General features: G+C 46.4%; 1 protein-coding gene across 1 annotated transcript; it reads right to left on the bottom strand.

The window, feature by feature from the left end:
- Positions 1-533: 533 nt before the first annotated feature.
- On the bottom strand, positions 534-14,720 carry EMP1 (epithelial membrane protein 1). The gene is made up of 5 exons (XM_065665101.1): positions 14,560-14,720; positions 3,789-3,905; positions 3,127-3,223; positions 2,881-3,021; positions 534-2,242 (listed from the first exon to the last, which is right to left on the bottom strand). The coding sequence occupies exons 2-5, from the start codon at positions 3,864-3,866 to the stop codon at positions 2,079-2,081; spliced, it is 480 nt and encodes a 159-aa protein (XP_065521173.1). The 5' UTR covers positions 3,867-3,905; positions 14,560-14,720; the 3' UTR covers positions 534-2,078.
- Between the last annotated feature and the right edge of the window lie 6,586 nt (positions 14,721-21,306).

Below are 21,306 nucleotides of genomic sequence, written 5' to 3'. Positions count from 1 at the left end.
TGCTTTTGCCCCTTGGCTGCTCCTCATTTTTAGTGCTTCCTGCAGCTGACTTACTGTAGTCAAATGCCCTGATTTAGTTGTTTGTCATAGCATTGTCTGTCTGAATGCATACCAACTCATGTGGTCCAGGCAAACACCTCAGTGATACTGCTTTGAGACTCAGTTGTGCTGAGGCTGGTCTAAGTCATAATACATTCTGCAGCATCTTAGGCACCAGCTTCCACAGAAATGAGATCCTGCCAGAGTGAGAAAGTATATTTGCAGCTCTCCTGGGAGTGAAGCAAAGCCTAGCTCTGGGACTGAGTGTTGCCACTGCTCACACTATCTGTTTGAGCTTGCAGAGAACCTGAAATGGGAGCTCTGAGAATTGGTCTACTTCTTCCTCCCCTTCAGAACAGGAAGTCTCATATGCTGACAAGCAAAAGAAGTTGGGAGTTCTGCATCATCCTAAAGGGCTGAGCTTTGATTCAGTCAAAGCAGCAAACGCTTCTGTTAACAAATATCTGAAACACTAATGAAAAAAACCCAGAGCAAAACAAATTCCCTTTATTTATAATAAAGGGAATTAGATTTTATTTTTATACCCTCAAAGTTAAAAATATGCATTTCAAAATATTTACAATAACTATATGAAATAACCTTTGTTAATGAAACAGCAACATACAGTACTAGAATATATCCACCAAATGATAAAGTCTACATAAGAAGAAAATGTTACAGAAAGAGAGAGAAAAAGAGGGAGAGAGGTAAACTGCATCCATGCACAATCTGCACCTGCATGTTTTTTCCATACTTTCTGCCTTTTAGTTGTGGATGGAGTCACAGGATGTTTTGACCTCTTGTCTCTTACAAATGCCACTTCTGAATGAGATTCTCCAAACTGACAGAAATCTGCGGGTTGCAGCAGTACCAATGCCTCACTTTCCCATGCCAGCTTTTCACATGGGGACCTTTATACAGAGTGGACTCAAAATCTCTCAGCAACCCTGGGAGGTAGGTATAGTTTTAAGCAAGAATTTGGCAGATGGAAAAGAACACGGTTAAGTAACTGGCCTAAGGTTGTACAGCACGGAACAGAACTCACAGGCCCTCTCATTAGGGGCTGTATTTCATCTGCTAACCAGTATCATCTGCCTTTGAGGTGAGCTGCTGTGTCACAAGGTGGGGTTCTCAATCAGTACCATGTACTGGGTCATGATGTGGAAAAAAAATTTCCTTGCCAATAGATAAGGACTTGTCTCAGTAAAGATCTGCAATGTTGCAGTTCTGTTACCATGCTCTGGAGCTGACCAGAAGATTTTAGTGTAGACACAAACCCAGATGATGCCCTCCCAGCAAGTGCATCATTGAGCAACTGCATCCTCTGTAATTAGGAACCCCTATGTATCTTCACCCCACACTCTCTCTCCCTCTCTCTCCATCATCTATGCCTGTATATTTGCCCTTCCTACTTGTATCTGATTCAACCATGGGAACGTCAAACAGTAAAGAGAACAGCAAAAAATATTGCTGCCTCATTTCTGCAGATATTTTAACATGAATTTAACTTGATTCTGATTTGGTTGCTTCTCAATTAAATGTCTTTAACTTTCACATATGTGCATATATATATATATATATATATATAAATGTAACAAAAGGCCCATCCCATTTACTTCAATGGACAAAAGAAGGGGTCATAAGCCTCACTGCCCAACCCACAAGGCACACCAAAAAGTAAGTGAGAAGGGCACTAGGAAAGGAAAAAGATTGTAGCCCTTGTTTTTGTGGCGCCCTTCAATCATCACTGCTGACCTTGAAGCTTTGTAAAGGTGTCACATGACTTTGCAGAAAAGGAGAGCTGTCTGGGTCACTTGCAGGTTTCTGGTGCAACAGCCCCAGGAGTGCTAGATCAGCTGGAGCTGTATCTCCCTCTCTTTGGTGAAGGAGTTTCTGAGGGCTTTGTTAGTGATTTTTCTGTGGTGGTGGCAGTGGTGATGATGGTGGCTGTTTCTGTCTATTGACCCAACAGTTCTCTCAGCAGAGCAATTCTTCCCCATTCCCAGTAGCCAACCCTCTCCCCTGGATTCTCATCAGGCTTATTTTTTCCTAAGAACAAGGTAGAGGATGCCGATGATGAAACTGAAGCAAAAGCAGATCCAGGCCAATATGAAGCAGTAGCCATGGTGAGAAGTTACGGATGGAGGTATCTGGCCTGTGAACCGGGCTGTGTAAATGGAGACTGCAATCAGAATGCACAGCCCTGTGGGAAAGAAGGAAAAGAGTTGGAAAATGCACAAAAATCAGCATTCATGCAGGAGTTCTGAAGTACTGTTGTCCCCTGTGATAGTAATGCATGTCTTGTGGCATAGGAGAGAGTGGCTGCTGCCCATTTGGCTTATTTATGGAGGATTTCTCTCGCAGATGTGATGACATAAGACACTTGGGGCTTGGTTAGTAAGTGCCATGGGGAATAAATCTTTATTAGGATGAAATCAGTAACAAGATCTGCAGACAGTTTGGTCCTACGTGTTGAATCCCATAAGCAGTAGTTTCATAAGTCTTTATTCCTCTGCCCCATAAAAAATAGTTGAACACTTTTTGTTGTCTTTCAAAGGTATTTTGTAAAACCCACCAGGCTTTTCTAATGAAAATTGGGACATATTTTCATTGTATATCGTAAAAAAAAAAAAACAAACAACAAACCAAAAAACAAAAACACCAAACCCAACACTTTCCAATTCTTCAGTGCTTTGTTTCATCACAAAAATTGGACCCCTATAAACATTTAGCTGGCTGACAACCTCCCCTGATGGCCACGGGTGGCAGACTCATGCAGCTACTTGCACTTGCAGACGCTGTGGGATGCATGCGAAGCCATCGCAAGGCGTGCATACTTACAGCAAACCAGCATGATGGTTCCAGTGATGTAGAAACGTTTGCCTTTCTCCAGGGTGAACAGTTGAGCAATGAACACAACAAGCGCGATGACGGAGAAGATAATTGAGAGGATCATAAAGGCTTGCACGGTTTTGAGGGAAGCTGCAAACAAACACACAGGGAATATATTTGAGAGGGTCAGGACTCAGCCTTGGCATTGTGCAACAAGGTCCTGCAATTCATCACCACGATGGAGATGTAGCTTACCCACATCAGCACTCCTGACTGGCAGCTCACTACAGGTCTGGTTGCAGAGTAGCCAGAGTCCAGATGACACTTTGTTGTAAGTACCCACCATCCAAACCTGAAACAGGATGGAAGAGTTGCATCAAGGGGGAGGGGAGCTTCTTTGCCCTTCTGGCCACTTGTCAGACTAAACCGTAAAGGGAGCAAGAGTAGCCCAAGTGCCACGAGACGAGAGCTGCGCGGGGGGCACATGACGCATTCTTTAGAACCAGGGGGCATTTGGTCCAGGCAGACCACCCAGAAGCCTGCTCCCGCGGCCAGGGGGTGGGAATCCGCTCAGACGAGCCTCCCCCTTTCACAGTGCGAGCGGCAGAAGGCGAGGCGGGGCGAGCCAGCCCCGAGCAGGTTCGAGGGGACCCCGAAACCAGCCCCAGCCCTGTGCGGGGGCACCGCGGCAGCACCGCCCCGCAAAGCCGCCAGGGGTCGCCCTCGCCCCGGGTTTCCCCCGCTGCCATGGCGACGGGGGGTTTGCCCCTATTTGGTAGGGCTTCCCTCAGGAGCAGCGCTGGGAGCAGCTTCATGTTCAGTCATGGCCATGAGCGGGTGCCCCCACCTACAGACCTGAGCACCCAAGGGCTGGCTACTGCTGCTACGGGCTTGTCTCACTCGGGGTGTCTACTTACGTTGGAAATGGTGGAGACAAAGAGCATGATGACAGTGGCGATGTGAACCACAAAGATACCAGCCAGTAGCACCAACATCTTGATCCCTTGTAAGTGGTGTCAGCGATACAGAGAGCTCTGGAGAGAACAAGAACAGAGGGAGGATGTGAAGGGAAGGGATGAATCAAAGAATAACGTTACTATAACCTTTATTTACACACTAGGAAACAGGTTGATCTTAAATCCATCCTGGAAGCAAACACCTTTGTCAAAATCTGCAATCGAGTTGCTCAAGAGGTTAAAGAAAGCCTGGAGGTAAAGAAACCAGTTTGGGAGGAGATGTAGAGCAGGGGTAGTTAGCTTAGGGGCATTTTAAAAATAACCTGAGTATATACACAGGTTGCTTAAATTGGTGTGTGGTTATGTAAAGTAAAAATGATATACTGCAGGCCTACAAGCCAGGAAGAGGAGCTTTTGTCCACAGGATTCACAGAGGTCAGGAAAGGTTTCCTCATCCTCTTCTCCCTTTCCCTCTCACGGTGCAGCCTCCTCCAGTTGCTCTGGGGCACTGCCGGGTGGTGTGCAGTGGAGGATTGTATGCTGCTGGGTGCATCACGAGTTGAGCAGCGGTAGAGTGGACTGGGGGTGCCTTTACTCAATGTGAAGAGGAGAATAACCAAAACAAAAATGCCACCGAGGTGTTCTGGGGCAGAGGAAGATGCTTAGGTTTGCTATGAAAATTGCCTGTTTCCCTTTTAAAACTTGAGGTATGCAGATCGCTTTATTACTGCAACAAGATTCTCTTGTAAGACAAGTTCCTCTGTGGTTTGTTTAGGGTTTTCTTTTTCCTCTCTCTACTCTGCAAGCTTTTACTTTTTATAAGATTCCCTGTCATTGATGAACATGTAATTGGAAAGGGAGAGGAATGTGCTTTGAGTAGCTCTCATGACACTGTTCATCAAGGCTGCTGACTTATCCCCTGAAAACACAAAGTACAAGGAACGAATCTAAGTTGTGAGACTGAGTTCACTGAAAGTGAGTAAGTATATTTCCCCTCCACCCAGGCATTTATTAGTAATCATGCAGTATAGCCATAGAAATCAGGCAGAAAAGTTTACTGGGTCCACTCTGTGAAAAAGATTGCTTCCTAGAAAGTTTCGAAGGGCTGTGTTGCTTTCTCTTGGTAGTGCTGGTAATGAAGAGCAGCATCAAGGATGTGATTAATGTTGGCTGTCAAGTTATTTTGGTCCAAGTGACTCAGGTAAGATTTGATGCTGTCACCATTTGTACAGGGTGTGGTAACATTGTCACTGAACAACACAATTATGCTTTCTGATGTCTTTCACACAAACTGTAATGAAAGGCTTTGTGAAGTCTCATAAATGTGGGGGTTTTTACTCAATGACTTCACCTTCTCCACTCCTGTCTTTCCTCTCACTGTGGGCATGTGTGGGGGAGTGTGTTCCTGTAAAGTGCTGCAGCTGTTCCTTGCACTGCATTGGACATAGTTTCCCAAACCACAGCAGGCAGGCAGGCTTCTCCATCAGTGGCTCTTTGTCAAGTTCAGTTTTAGCTCATGACCAGGAAGAATTCCTTGAGTTCAGGATCTCAAGGAGCCAACTTTGTTAGGTCAGTTCTCCCACACAAATGAGGCCATTCCTTAGGACAGATTAGGTTTGGTGACTGACTGGTCCTATCTAGCCAGCAAGAACTTGTCTGCTGTGAAGTTTCCTTTACCTGGGAGAACTCTGGAGCTGTTTAGTCCTGGCTTACTTGTCTCCTTCGGGTGTCCTAACAAACTCCTCAAGTTTTAGGGCTTCATTTGCCTGAATGGCCTGGTCCCAGTGTTCTCTCTTGTAACGGTACCTCCCCTAGTAATGAACTTAGTGAAAGTACAGCCTTCTTAAAAGAGTAGTGACAGTCATTTATGAGTTGAGCATTGCTGAAATCCATGTTCTTAATACTGTATGCAGGCTACCGAATGAACACACCTGACCTGAGAGTTAAAACCCTTCTTTCCATTGCCTGCAAAAGGAATGAGGGGTTCAAAATGTTGGATAGCAACTGATATGGATATCACCACTGTACCTTGAGCTTGAGGTGAGAAACTATTGCTGTTGCCATGATTAAGTAATATATCTGCAGCAGGTGCCTTGAATAGAGCTTCTGACTCAGATCTTCCTGTACCTTTGACTACTTGTCATCCTTTCTTCTGATTACCTTGGTTCTTACACAAACTGTAACAAGTACTCTTGCCACCACTGTGTTGGGTATGCATACACCAAATTGTGGCAAATTTGCCTGAAATTTGCCTTTGCTGAACAGTGGCTAAGCTTTCTTCTTTCTTAGATTAATGTATTTTTCCATGGTCTCTTTAAAAACTCATTTAGTATGTTACTTGCTGATTATTTTTGAGGACCTTCAAAAAGCCCTGTTCTTTAAAGGCTGAACATGAACTTTCATAACACCCTAAAGGACTACAACAGCCATTTAAGATGCATCTTCTCTTTACTTTCAGAAATGAAAACGAGGGATAAATGTTACTTTTCAATGTAAAAACCCCACAAAAAAAACCCAAAACAAACAAAAAGAAACAACAACCAAAAAAACACAACCCACACTCAGATCTTTAACCAGTGTGCTAAGAAAAAATCCTGAAATATTTATTCTCTTTGCTTTCTCTGCCCCATTTTCATACTGCTTGAGAACACTGTTAGTTCAGGTGCTTTCAGTGCACCTCCTTCCTGAGAACGTCAGCACCTCTCCCTGAATACACACTCTATCAAATGCAAACTCCCCCTGGGATGTGTGCTCACAGGTTAGTTTTGATTCTTTGTGACTTAAAACACAAACCTTCCTCTCTATTCATTATTTTTCCCTTTCCTTATTCTCTTCCTGGCTTTTAAATAAAACACTGAAGAACAATTCCAAAGGAGCAGTGGATGAACAAACGACGTAGAGGTACAGTCATCTCTGTTTACGATGGTACAGCATGGACCTTTCCCCCCTCAGAGAGAGAAGCAGGCAGAGCACTGGTGACTGACAGGGTAGCTGTCCATTTTCTAAGTGTGAGATATCTTTCTCTGCTACAGGGTGGGGTCACATTGCTGGAACAATAGGACACAATTGTATGCAACTGCCTTTTCTTCCATTTCCCTACCTAAACTGCAGCTGGATTTGGACCTCCTTAGGCTCTTCTTGGCCTGTGAGTCAGTCTTAGACTTCCTAGAGCTGCCAGTTTTTTCCAGTGACTCAGCCTGAGGCTCCCCAAACCACAATTATTTAACCCTGAAAGTGTTCAGGACACTCTTACTTTTAGGACTGCTTCTCAGGAACCAGTCAAGCAACCAGGTTGTGGATCCTGCACTGTGGATCCTGCACTGAGCACATCTTCTAGAGGAGAGACCCCAGCTAAGCCAAGAAAAACAGAGATGATACATGACAGTAGAATAACTACTGAGGCTGGACAGGCTAGTGGGGAAGAAGTCAATGTTGTGCACCTGCTGAACAGCGTGTATGACTCAAGAGCAGATCTTGCGCTGATGACAGCAGACTGAATTTCCTTTTCCTGGGATGATGGATGAGGAGAAATAACAAGCCACACCAACAGTAACCATGAATAACAATCACCATAGCAGCCTTCAGCACAAAAAGACCTACAGATAAGCATGACAGATTCTTATCTGTGTTCTCTGACCATGCAAGAGTACACATACTGTAGAACAACACAGAGCTCTGCTGCACCCTAGTTCAAGTTCAAGCAGGCAAGTGCTATCCATCAAGAACAAAGATAAAGTCTTCTCATGCAGGTAAAGTGTAGCCACCCATCTTTCCCCTCTATCTACTTAACTGGTTTGGATCCTTCTGTATGGAAACCAATCTGGAGAAGTGAGTCCTTGTCCTTGGTTTGCTACTTAGCAAAGCATCAGGATGGAATGCAGAGTGCCACTTGGGAGATATGACAAAGGCCAGCAGTATAGTTCCTCAAATAGAAGGAGTGGGTTACTCAAGAGGGTAAACCAGATTAGGTAGTGGTCCTTTGCTTCTGGCAGAAAGTGCACTGCAGCGAAAGGAGTCGAGGGGATTTGTACAGCATATTTCTTCAGGAATGATCAGGTTGTTTGGGGTGAAAAATCAGAGCACTCTCAACTAAATCTGAAATATTTCAGCTCTGAAGTGTTCCTAAGGGGTGTAGCTCATCTGACTTCCATTCTCATTTTCTTCTCTGAACTAAGATTCCTGCTTGTGACTGCCTCTCCCAGGCTGAGTTCGTGAGGCATACTGTGAGAGATGCTGGCTGAGGGGAGAACTCAGCCAATAGCCTATAGCAGCCTGCAATGTCTGCGAAGGAAAGGACATCTGAATAGTGCTATGAGCACCATTGTAACTTCTGACTCCTCTAAAACTCAGGTTTTCAGCTGAAGTCCCTTGGGTTGATACATTCAATTCCTCAACAAGGGAATTTCAGCGAAAAAAACAAATGAGCATGAGTCCTCCTTGTGCCCAGGGTCATTTTGCAGGATGCAAAGATGTGAAGATCTCTGTGATATTCTGGTGTCACGGTGACTTTGGACCCATCACATCATTACTAGAAAGTAATAAGGAAGCATATTTTTGCTTTCATCCTTTGCTCTGTTCTTGCTTTGGGTGCAGCTGAATCCAAAGTCCTTGCTGACTCCAAACTTTTATAAACCACTGTATGCCAGCACTGCTGTTGGCAACTTGGTTTTGAAAGACTGGACTGACTCAATCTACAAGTCAGATGCTTTTTATAGGCATGTGGATGTGTAGGCAGGTGCCTCTGGAAAGAGATTTTGTATGTGTGGGAAAAGGGTTAGGAGGGAGGTGTGTGTGGGCACACGGAGACCTTTGGAGCCTCTGATTTATGGCAATGAGAAGATTTTCTGCATGCATGGGTGGTGGCTGTGGTGACACATGGGGTACAGTTCGGCTGTAAATGTAGCAGAACAATGTCAACCAAAAGGAAAGTGCCGAGCTGCCTGAGGGGCTATAACTGAAAATAAGCTTAAGTAAATGGAAGATCTTGTTTGGTCCTTGGAAAGTATTTCCTGGTGGTATGGTCTCCAAGGGATCAGGGGAATTGCCTTCCCAGGGGAGTGGTAAAGCCCCAGCATGTGAATCATTTCTCGATTCACATTTTTGTGATGGACCATACAAATTTCTCAAGAATCCACCTTTGCTAACAAACTTACACTCACTGAGAGATGCAAGGGAGGGGCCACAAAAGATGACACACAAGGGGTTTCCAGCTCTCATGCTCGTGATTCATATGACAGTGGGGAAATATCAGCTCCTAGGGCAGACAGTGAGAATTTGGCATTTTCTCCAGAAGAAACCACCCTCGAGCTCTCAGCCATGTGACAACATCAACTGAAACTCCAAAGCTCGCTTCGTAGTCAGAAGAGACAACTGCCTGGGGCCTGGCAGGCAGCCATCAGCTGCTGCTGGAGGAAAACACTGTCACTCCTCACACTAGGCACACCAAGGAAGGGCTGGGACTGTTGGGCAGCGAGTGACAGAGAGGGGTGGGTAAGAAGACCTCAGACCTAATGGAAGCACATGAGTGTTCCTCTGCGCCTTTGGAGGTGTGATGGGAAGCACTCTCACCCCTCAGTGCGAGGGTGGGCTAATTAGACACGGGAGTTGCTGAGACTTGCAAGGGTTCAGACAAGATGCCGAGATACAGGAGAAATGCTTGTGGGAGGACTGGCAGTCTGGGTGATGATGTGGTACGTGTGTAGGGGTGTGCATCTGCAGCTCTGCATCACTCGCACTGTGAATGGGAGTGTGCATCTGTGGTTTGCCTGTGAGCAGAGCTGCACCGTGTTTGTGAGCACGTGTCTGTTTGTGTGTGTGCTCATGCGCAGCTTCCTCATGGGTGCATGTATCTATCTGTGAACTTCAACACTGACAGTGCCCACGTGGGAGAAACCATCTGACAGCTCTAACAGGAAAGTTCAGGTTACAGTGTGGTGTGAACTAAAAGTGCACAGATCATTTCTGGTGGGACTTCCTGCTTTTCCTCCCTGCAACAGCCTTTAGATAGAGGTAGAAGGCCTGCGAAGCCCACATCAGCTGTGCTTTTGGCTGCATTTTTAAATTAAAACTGCAATTCTCTGATTAATATAGACAGTTTCATAAAGATCTTCCCTTTTTGTTTTAAAGGACTAACTCTGAAATGGCTCCTTATCAGAGAGCGTCCCTCTCTCTCAAGACTGCAAAACCTCTGAACACGTCAGTACAGACTATGAGACACAGAAGTCAATGCAACCAAGGCATCTAAAGAGTCTGAGCTTTTAGGTCAGTCTACCTCCAGGGTGTCCCTGTGCCTGCAATCCAGTTTACAAAAGACTGTGTAGGTTTAAATTGCAAAATTGCGTGATAGTTCCTTCTTTCAAACCACAGTGCACAAGTGATGGACTGAGTGGAGCAGGGGCATAAGTATAAAACAGAAGAGGATGCTATGCAGCCTGGAGTCTGTCAGTGCTCTGTGAGGAGTGGGATACAGGTGGTCATGAGGTAAAATGATTCGTCTGGTTTCAAGAGGGCTTCTTTACCCCTGTGATTAGTAGGGTCTTGCAGAGCAGTATAAGGGTCATTCTAGTTCATGTTGCATGCAGAAATGGCTTTCCACAAGGCATCAAGATCTTCTTTTGTCAGGGCACAACACACTGGCTGGGCTGCAGCTGCTGGAGGCCAGCTAGTAGACAGTTGTCTCAGCTGCCTGAGCCTGCACAACAGCCTCTGTGCCAGCCTCAGAACCCAGCTTTCCTTCAGCAGTGGTCCATGTTGCTGGACCTGACCTTCAGTAATGCCCTGACCAGCCTGCTCCTAGCCGTGAGCATTTTTCAGCTCCCCTGACTTGCTCCCATTGCTCTCACTGTCCTTTCTGAGGGGCTGCTGGAGCCCATAGGGGAGGTGTCTCTCTGGAATGAGAAGAATGTGGACTCTGGGCTCATTCATGGCAGCTGCTTTTGCAACTCCCATCCCTGAGACCTTCTAGGGCAAGAGGGCAGCCAAGATTGCCCAGGATTTCCTCTAATCCAAATGTGTTACCAGGTGGCTCCATGTAACAAGAGCTCAGCCTTCAGACAAGCTCACCTGCCAATGTTCATTAAGTTTATTGCATTTCTGTGTGTGGCTGGGGCTGACCTAGCCCAGGATCTGTCTCTGGGCTCCCATCATGGGTGTCTCTCTATGCCTGCTGTACAGACTGGTTTTCACAGAGGAAAGGAGATAGATCTTAATTGTGAGCTTAGCAAACTGGTCACTCTTTTGGGCAACATGGGTTCTGGAGCTAAATTGTTCTAACCTGTCTCTCCCTACCATGACAAGGCATGGGCTACGTTTGGTCTTAGGCAGCAGCTTCCATGTAGTCTCTGCCCTACTGCAAACAGTTTGGGAGGAGAGTGTGTGGGCTTGCAAATCTAGCTGGTGTTTCCTTTTTTCAATGTCCAGCTGTTCTAACTAAGGAAGTACTGTGCAAAATCCAGTGGGGTTAGAAGAAATCATGCTCCAGATGGCAGCCCCAGGAGGTGCTGCTTTGCTGCCCTGCCTGCAGTCTGACAGAAGAATGCAGATTTAAGAAAGGAGACACTATAGATTTCCCTCTGGGTAGTTTATATGGAGGACTGCTACTGGGCCCTCTGTCATGCTCTGGGTTGACTGGGTGTAGACTGGCTCTGGCTGAGGATCTGCATAGTCGCATTTGAGCTGGTGCTTCAGCACATTTAGTCAGTCACTATTATAGCACTGGGGCTACCAGTTAGTGATCAGTACTAGCAGGTGATGTCAAAAGAGCAGAGCCGTGGAGAGGAGCTTTGCCTCAGCAGAAGAGGCCTATGAAATATTAAGCATCCGTCTTCAGATGGGGAGATAGGAAATCCCTTGCCCTCCCTTTTGGAGGTGTAAAAGAACACCTCTGGCTCTCTTACTCCTCCCTGCCTTGAAGAAAGGGTAAAGAAATCTCATCTTTTGGTCCTTTTTCATTGCTTTATTTTTTGCAGGAGAACAGGAGGAAGGAGAAGAATTGGGAGTGCCACACCCTGTGTTGGGTGACAGTGCTGTCATCTCCCTGCTGAAGAGCGCAGGCACAAGAGCCCATTGAGATCAAAGGGGCTTGTAGTGCCGTTTCTTGCCTTGTGGTACACTTGAGTGTCCAAGGGCAAATCCCAGGCCCATATCAGCTGCCTGCCCTATCCCCATTAAGTGTATCCCCATCAAGTGTAGCACCCCATTAAGAATAGAGCACCCATCCAGCAGCCAAAGGCAACTGGGAGGGTAAGCAAGTGGAATGTGCTGTGGAAGGGGTGTATGGCTGCTACATGGGATTGATGGAGCCCGTGAAGCCCCATGGGAGCAGGCAGAGCTATGGAAGAAGGCTGTACCCACCACCCCTCCCACTTCTGGCCGGCAGAGTGACATGTGCCAGCCTTACAGCTGGGAGGATAATAAGAGAAGGATTAGTGCTTGCAGCAAATCTCCCCCATCTCATCGTAAAGAAGGCCCTGAAGTGGGTCTTTTATCACAAACACAGTAGCTGTTATCAGCAGATCTCCTAGGACTGTTTCAAAATACAACCTCTGTTCCACCCCAGGCCACAAAACAGTAATTCCTCCATGCACTTGCATTGCTCGCACACTGCACAATTCAACGACCACTGGCTGGGCCAGAAGGGCCGGTTTTCCAAGCCAGGGCTCTCTGTCCTCAGCAGGATACTGTGGAGCAGTAGGAGCCCTGCAGCTCTGAGGCACCCGCTCCAAAATGGGATGTTTCTCCACAAGATCCCAAGTCCCTCCTCCAATAATCTGTCTCTGGGGTGTGGCATGATTCCATCTCTCTGATATCTACTTCGAGGTGGCACGTGCCCGTTGTGGATGCCCTGCTCTCACACAAGGGTGAGCCTGGATGAATGGCTCAGTCAGTGTGCCTCATGTTTGAATGGTTAGTCATAGCTGGAGGGAGCTTCCACCAGAGCCTACTGGCAGGAACTCCTTAGGTGGGTGTGTAGTGCCTTGCATGAACGAGCTGCATTTCAGGGTGTGCTTCCAGGCACAGCACTTAGTGGTAGAAAGATGCCTCTGTTTTCATCCTTTCCCTATGCTGATCCCTAACAAAGCAAATAGAAATAAGCTGCCATTGAGGCTGCACTCTTTCAGTGCACAGAGTCCCCAGGTTTGGCAGCTGTGTGAGGTGGGCTGGGTGGAGGCATTTGACTGACTTAAGCCCCTGTTATCATAGGAACAATAGCTAATGGGCTCCAAGTTTTCCACTTTTCATACCCAGCTCACTCTTGTCTGTTTGCTCAGAAAAGAATCCCACTCTGTCCAGAAATGTCAAGTGGTCAGTTTCAGGGCAAAGCTGCTCTCAGAGGTGCCTTGAGGAATTCAAAGCCTTTGAGTGAAAGTTGCTCTGTTGCCACAGCATTTTTTCTGTATTATTAATTTTTCCAAACTGATTTCATTGTTAACCATGTTAAATGACAACTTCCGAGAACACTTTCTACCCAGACTGATTGCTGACTGCCCTGGAAACACTCGTTGCCTCAATCAGCTCCCCTACCACTCAAAAACATCTATTTCTCAGGCAGGAGGTATCTCTGCATGACCAAGCCACAAGTCAGAGGGGACTTGAAATGCACAAAATCCGTCCTTCTGCCATAAGGTTAAGGTCAGCTCATGTTCCTGGCCATTCATACAGTAACTGTCCCCAGCATCAGCCTGAGCCGCAGCCATTCCCGGCCATGCTGGGCTAAATACTGCTTCAACTTCTTCCAGACCCATGAAACTGTGCAGGGGCGGGTTGGGTTCCTGCAACAGGAACCAAAGACTGGTGCCAACAAACTGGCTTTCTTCACTCCCTTTCTCAGACCTCAAAAATAGTTCAGATTTGACCACAGTATGCAAACCATAGCAGACAGATGAAGCGAGAGAACTGGTGAAGAAGAGGGAGGGGTGGTTGTTTGGAAAAAGGCAGGTGAATAGGGAAAATTGCCAGTCCCTGCAATCCTACACTTCCCATCAGTGCCTCCCTCCCCAAATCCCACCATGCAGACCGTGGTGCTCTTCACAATTCCCCCTGCTTCCTCACTTCACCTCTCAGTGCTCCCCACTCTGGGGTCTGTGCTGCCAAGGAAGGCATAGCATGCATTTCTGCCCATCGTGTGGCTTTGCTGAAGAGCTGGGGCTTAGCTTCACCCTCAAGAGCTGGAACCCCAGTAGAAAATGAGAGCTCCTCCCCATTGTACCCCAAAATCTGCAGCTTTGGGGATTCTCATACTTCACATGGATTGGAATGATTTTTGTTTTAAAGTAAAGCTTGGCAAACTACAAATGGAGAGGAGAGAGACACGCAGAAAAACGTGAATAAGAGCCAGAAATGCTGAAACAGCAGCCCTCATTTCAAGCAGGCATTTTCCCACATTTGTAAACAATGCTACTCCAAAATCATGGCAGCTCCTACGCCAGGGCTGGCCCAGGTTGGGCATCCTTTGCCTGCCCCCTCGCTGCACATGCGCTGGAGGTGAAACCATCACTGCTGTCAGCACTCTGGGGTTGCAATCAGGTGCCTTGCAGCATCACTTTACCCCGTAACGCAGCTGGATTTCAAAGCAGAGGCTGAAAGGTTAAGGTGCATCTTATTGCCAGCTCATGTGCCAAGTCGAAGGGACCTTGCAGAGTAGAGGAGGAAAGCAAGCAGGAGCTGCTGAGCAAGGGGAGCAGCCGCTGAGGAGGAACAAAAGTTGATGAGGATTTTGGAGAGCAGGTCTTACCGTGTGGGCTGGCACCTGTAGAAGCAGGAGCGTGCTGGGCTGCAGTGCTGATGTCCTGGAGCACGGAGCTGTAGTGAAGGGGAGTGACCTGGTGGTGGTTTAAGTTTCCTCCGGTGGTGTGGGAGGGTAGTGTCGTTCTCCTCTATTTTAAAGGAGTTACTATGAATCAGTCTGCCTTTAAAGGGGGGGGGGGGGGGGGGAGGTGGTGGTGGCAACAAAATTAATGAGCTACGCCCTGCTTTGTTGGCAGCGAGTCAAGAGTCGCTGGGAGGAAACCAGCGAGTCAAAGGAGCCTGTGCAGGGCTGCATCTGACTCAGTGTGCAGTACAAAGACCGCAGGCTGGAAAAACGACTGACGCTGATCCAGCTGAGTAATAGAGGCCCACAACAGCATCTGTTTATAAAACTGAACTGCTGGTTGTCATAAAAAAAAAAAAAAAAAAGAAAAAAGTATAGTTACAAATGTGGCAACGGGACTTCAACAATGCAGTCACTCAAACAAACAAACAGCTGGTTGGCAGGGGGCATCCATCATGAGGCCGGGTGAGTCACAGCATCCCCTCCCGGTGCTGCACAGAGAGAAGTCACCAAAGTTGGCGGCACTGGGGAACGGAAATTGGACATGTGGGGTTGTCATGGACAAAACTTTTGGGGATATACCAAGGAGCAGAGATGCTGAAGATTTAGCGCTGGTTTGGTGGTGACTCTGGAGCAAGTTGGCCAGATGGTGGTGGTTTGCTTCCATGGAGAGAGAGCAGGCAAGGAAGATGAAATAAGGAGTTTGTGTTTCACAGTTTTCTGAGGTCAGCATTTCTTGTCATCTTAAAGAGCTCTAAAAATAGATCCTTGAAATTTGCAGAGAATTGGCTGGTGTAGTTGTCTCGTGAATGCTATGGGCAATATTGAGTGGGGATGTGCTTGAGACGTGGGTGAAAGGGGAAGAAGTGTGTCAGAAAGCATTTGGGTTAAAATGTGATGCATATTGTGATAGAGTTGGTGATCTGATACTGCAAGGAATCAAGTCTGCCTTTGCAGAGGCCCAGAAAGAGATAAGCAGATATTGATAAAAAACCTGGGAAACAACGTCCTTACCACTTAAATGAGGAGGACACTGGGTTGCCTTTATTTGAAAGACAAAGCTGATGCTCCTTGAAGTCTACACAGATTAAAAGTCTTTGCTGTTTTTCAGATTATTCTTTCCCTCTGGTGCTATTGATATGCATCTGGTCTAATTTCTAGACTTATAGCAACCTGCTTAAAAACAGAGGTGTGGATGAAACAGCAGCAAAGATGACACTGGTGGGGAAAGACATTGTGCCCAGACAATCCCATGGGAATTTTGCCACTGATGAAATATACAGATTTTTCTTCCCGAAGGACAGAATAAGCCAAAGTATATTTAATACTTATGGGTTAGAATAGGTATTATTCTAAACAAGTGCTTCTTGATGATTTGCATAAATATAATATCCAGGGATATTAAAATGTATTTGCTTACCCTGCAGAAGGACTGGCATTTACATTGAGCTGCACTGTTCGTTTGCCCTTCCCTGGTCTCCCAGCAGAGTTTACTGGAGTGAGGGATGCTCAAGTGCGCACAAAATACTGAGTATGTGGTCCCAAAGCAGAATCTGTGGACCAGAGTTCAGCTGTGGTGAAGCATCCTCTGCCCCAGACCTGTTCAGAGGTGACTGCCCACCTGCCAGAGAGCAGCTGCCTGAACGATCAGAGAATTCCTTATCTGAGATCCAGTATCCAAAAACACCTGCATCTAAAACACATTCACATGGGGCAACTACAGTGGAGCACCCTAAGAAGTTGGGTATAAAGTGACCCATGAATGGCAAAGCATTATTTGTCCAGAGAGAGCAAACACATTCTGTATAAATTGCTCTCTAGCCTAGGAGACTGACAGGCAATGGCCAACATCAGATGCCTCACATGGAGGCAGTGGGGTTCTGCAGCGTCAGCTTGCCCACAGGAGCATTACTTCCTAACTCTCCATCTGGAAATGTTGATGCCCAGACAGCAAAGTAAAGAAAAGCAACCAAACAGGCCACATAGGCTGTGACTGTGGCCCTGGAGGAGCACTGGTACCCTGCCAGCAACTGGCTTCATCCCTGCTGTCATACCTGTCAAGCCAGGTATGAGAGGCGGTAACAGTGAGTCTCAAGGGAACAAAAGTGTGGATATCTGCTCCTGTTTGGGAGCAATCCTGCATGTGGGCAAGATGCTTGTTTAAGCAAGTAAAGTTAATCCCAAATATCAGGGTAACCCCCTAATGTCAAAGTATTGTGAGGCCACGGGAGAGCTCAGCTTCCACTGAGCAGATTACTAGCTCTTTAGGATATTTCCACCTTGCACCTGGACATGAAGGCAGAGTAGAAGTGATAGGTAAAGGTAGGAGAACATTTCATGTTGATGAGATTCATCATGTTTTCTGTAGCTGTTTGTGGGTGAAGTTAGCTCACTAAGCCTTTGTATGTGTGACAGAGAGCAAGCTCTATCCACCCATCTGGTCTTTCTGCGTGCCTCCAGCAACTTCTTCCTTTAGGGTGTGTGGTTTTCACAAGGCAGGTTGCAATAGGAAACTCATGATATGAAAAGTCTCATCATGGGATCAGAAGAATAAAGCATGCTGCCAGTTTGACATACTAAGGCACTCACACCATAGTGTGCCTAAGGTCCTCGCACCATAGTCAACAGTGTCCCCTCACCTAGGCATCATGCATTTCATGGGCTTTTCTGAATGCCAACAGCCAACTAATACAAGGTGGGCAGGTCAAAGCCATGAGAATTTAAGATGTGGAAATCTGGACTTGCATTTCCATGTGCAATAATAGGGGTGAAGCTGTTCTGTGTGTGCCATGCTTTTGTTGAAGGTCTTCCCAGACAAGCAGCTTGTGTCTGCTGTATGTCTGCTTGTTTTGTCATGCCCGACACATATGCAGACATCACTACTGCGTGTGCACAGTAGCCCTTGGTGTAACAAGATGAGCATCCACAGTGACATTAGATAAGACAAATATCAAGCTTTTGCAAGCCCAAACCAAAGGAGGAATGGACCACAGGGAATGGGAGATGGGGTGTGGATTTAGGGGTGGAGGAGGTATGGTCAAGCTTGGCTTGAAGCATCCAGAACATACTGTTTCTAGAGGGGTGGGGTGGGGGAGGAGGAGTAGGGGAAATAGGCCATGATCTCTCTCCAGTTTCTTTAGATGCCAGAATTTACGCTTGGGAGAGGTCTGCAGCTGAGTTCCTGTGCTCTCTGGGATACTTTCAAGTACAAATCCAGCATGAATTCAACATATGCTATTGGGACTTGCTTTTCTGGATAACTATCTGCAAACATACATTGCACATTAATCCCCACCCCCACCCCCCCCAGTCTAAAATAGCATGTCTTTCCACCTGACAATACTTAAACCCTTTCCTCTCTATAATGTGCTATTTACTCTGTGAAACACTCTTTTGGCTGGTTGCTGGAAAAGTGGAAGTGTTATTCTCTGCAGTGTTTGCTATTTCTTTGCCTGTTGTGACATGGAGAAGGTGGGGTTGAGCCTGAGCTAACGCGGGTTAAAAAAATAGAAACCAGCAAGTTTCATACTTCTCTGTAGTGGTGTAACTGATATGTTTGTGTGTTCATATCACACCTATTGGTATGACACAGTAATTTGCAGAGCCATATGATAGGTCTCAGGGCCATATGATAAACTGTATTTGTCACTCATGAACCTGAAGGGCTTCAAATGGGAGCATTCATCCACCATAGAGGAAAGGGCGGCAGTTTCCTTATAGCTTCATTCAGTTCTGAGGAAGCAGATATTGGAAGTCACACCTATGGTTGTGGTCATTTCTTTAATGTGTCTTGTCATGTTCCTGTCCCTCCAAGGACTGCTAGAGTTCCAGTACTTAGGGAAGCTGATGTTACAAGCTCAGTGGTACAAGAAAGGGGAGGATTGTGCAGTCAGCACTGAACAGATATAAGTCTTCCCATTCACAGTCTTCTCTTTTGTTGATGGAGTTTTTTTTTGGTTTGATTTTGTCTTGCCCAAGTACTTTGGTAAAGTGTACAAAGAACAACACCGACAGAAATATCTACATCTGATTTTTCCAAAAACCTGCCAGACTGACTGATCTTCTGAAGCTGGGTGACAGGTACAGAGTTGAAAATGCCCTGGGTTTGTAGTATTTGTGTAGGAATGGTTTGTCAAAAGCTTTAACAGCAAGAACTGCAATTGTTTCCTCCAGGACTTGAGCACTATGAATGGGGTCTGTGCCAGAATGCATTCCCCACATCCCACTTACCACATCTGGGAAGCCCCAAAACTTTCCTCGTTTCTTAATAGGAATAAAAAAAGTCATATGGGTATGAGATAAGGAAACCATTCATACCATAATTTGCAAAGTGATTAGAATTTAGTTTTGTCCTACCATGTGAAAAGGACCATATATTTCAGTCTTATGTTGGAAAGGGAGATGAAGATGGATTATGATTCCTCTGACATCTCCTGCTGCTGTAGAGTAGAGACATTCACATTGTGGTCTCTGCAGCAGTTTTGTAGATTCTGCCAGACCGGATAAACGGCGACCCATTTGCAACTGGCCAAGGGGTTTGGACTAGTTCTCAGAGGGCCAGTTTGGCCTTGCCATCCCAGGCACTATTTCATAGGCTGAATGTGATCCTCAGGCTGAGGTTCTGAGCACCTGGAAGAGGCAGCATGAGCTGACAGGGGCTGGGAATAGATACCTGAACCTGGGAAACATGAAACCTATGAAATCATAACTTTCTTCCATGCTGTGGAGCAAAAGAAGGTGTGGTGAGATGAGAGCCATCTGAAATGAGGTGGTCAAACTGAAACAAGGGAAGTTCAGGTTAGATATAAGGAAGAAGTTCTTTACTGTGAGGGTGATGAGGCACTGGAATAGGCTGCGCAGAGAAGTAGCAAATGCTTCATCCCTGGCGGTGTTCAAGGTCAGGTTGGACAGAGCCTTGGGTGACGTGGTCTAGAGTGAGAGGTCCCTTCCCATGGCAGGGGGGTTCTAACAGGATGATCTTAAGGTCTTTTCCAACCCAACCCATTCCATTATTTCTATACTTTCTATGATTTCACTGGTCTGTCCCTATATTTATGACAGGGGAAACCACTCCACATCTTGTTTTCCCTTACTTTAACCTCTACCTCTATCTCTTCCTTTTATTTATTTTTTTTTTTTTTTGTCCTTGGAAACAGCCCAGCTGAAGACATTTGCTTGTAACAAGCCAGTGTTACCTCTGCCCTGGCAGACCCATCTGAGCTGTCACTTTTCCCAAGCACATCTCCCATTCCACATCAAAGAGGCAGTGGCTGGTGGTATTCTCCACCTGCACACAAAAGCCTATGTCATCCATTCTGGCAACCAAGGAGGTTTTCTTTGTTGGTTTCTCCTGGTCTTGGCTCATTTCTATCTCTGCCTTCTGTGGCTGCTGTATTGCGCAGTATATGCTACCAGTTGCTTCACCGACAGGTTTTACCACTTTAGTGAAGAAAAAAAAAACCCTGCAAGCACCAAGAAATGGCACGAGTTGACCATGCATTATTATTGTCCTTTCATTCAGTGCTGACAAAGGGAATTAGGAGCGTAACCCTCCCTGCAGCCTGGACTGCAACTGGGTCATTGGCTGTAGAAATGGACCTTGGCTAAGAGGCCAAGGCAAGGGCAAGTGCCATTTGTGCTGTGTTTGAGGTTTAATAATGGGACATTTTTCTATTTACCTGGTGCTCCCACAGGCTGTTTCCATATGTTAGCTCTACTCAAGATTTTCTGGACTTAGAGCAGATGTTTGTGTCCTCAGAAAGTTGTAAGACCATCCTGTGCAGCCAGAGATAACATTTGGAGGATGCGTGAAGGCCAACTGTACTTGCTTCTCACTTTCTGCAACATCTTGCTTTTTTTTAATCCTAGGATGCATTTATTTAAGTAATATTATAGGGTCACAGGCTCTACATGTATACAGGAAAGGAGAGAGCTAGCCTAGGAAAATAAATGGTGGAGACTGCAAGGGACCTGGTGTATGAACAGATTACTTACTCAACTAAGCTGGAAGAACAGCCCAGGGAAGGCTTGCTAGGGAGAGCAGTGGTACCTGTACTGCTGTCTTTGTAACAGGGAGGGCTGGTGGGAGGGGAAAAGCACCATACTGAGAAGGGAGGAGAAGGAAAACAGGGGAGTGTAGCTGAGATGGAAAGACCAGCTGGGCATTGGAAGGGTCAGGGCAGGGCAGAGAGGGCTGAACACCATGGGTGTTGCAGCCAATAGGAAAAGTACCTCTCGCTCCAAGTCCCTGAGCAAAGTGCAGAGCACTCTTAGGAGGCTGGGAAGTCCTTTCCCTCCTGTTGCTGTTTTATGGCAGAAGGGAAATGTCAATCTCTAGGTTTTCTTTTTCATTCCCTGAAAAGAGGGAAATGATTCCTTTGGCTATAGAGATCTGGTTCCCTTCTGAATGAGGAAGTATCTACATATGTCACAATACAGGCCAGCCTCTGAGTTTATTTGCAGCAGCGCAGAACTGGAAAAGCTCGCATCAACTTCATAGCAGTCTTTCCAATTTTTAATCAGGGGCTGAAGCAGTGCTACCGTGTCAGGAAACTGGTGGTAAAGAGAGAATTTGTGAGGGGGAAAAGCTACAAGCACAGAGACTGACCACTGAAGTAATCTCTCTCCCTTGCTACCTGCTCGCCTGCTTATTGTCAGCTGTCCATTGGT

Source organism: Lathamus discolor, chromosome 1, assembly GCF_037157495.1.
Source record: "Lathamus discolor isolate bLatDis1 chromosome 1, bLatDis1.hap1, whole genome shotgun sequence".
NCBI lineage: Eukaryota > Metazoa > Chordata > Aves > Psittaciformes > Psittacidae > Lathamus > Lathamus discolor.
Note: the sequence above shows the minus strand (reverse complement) of the source record. Positions and strands in the feature narration are given on the sequence as shown.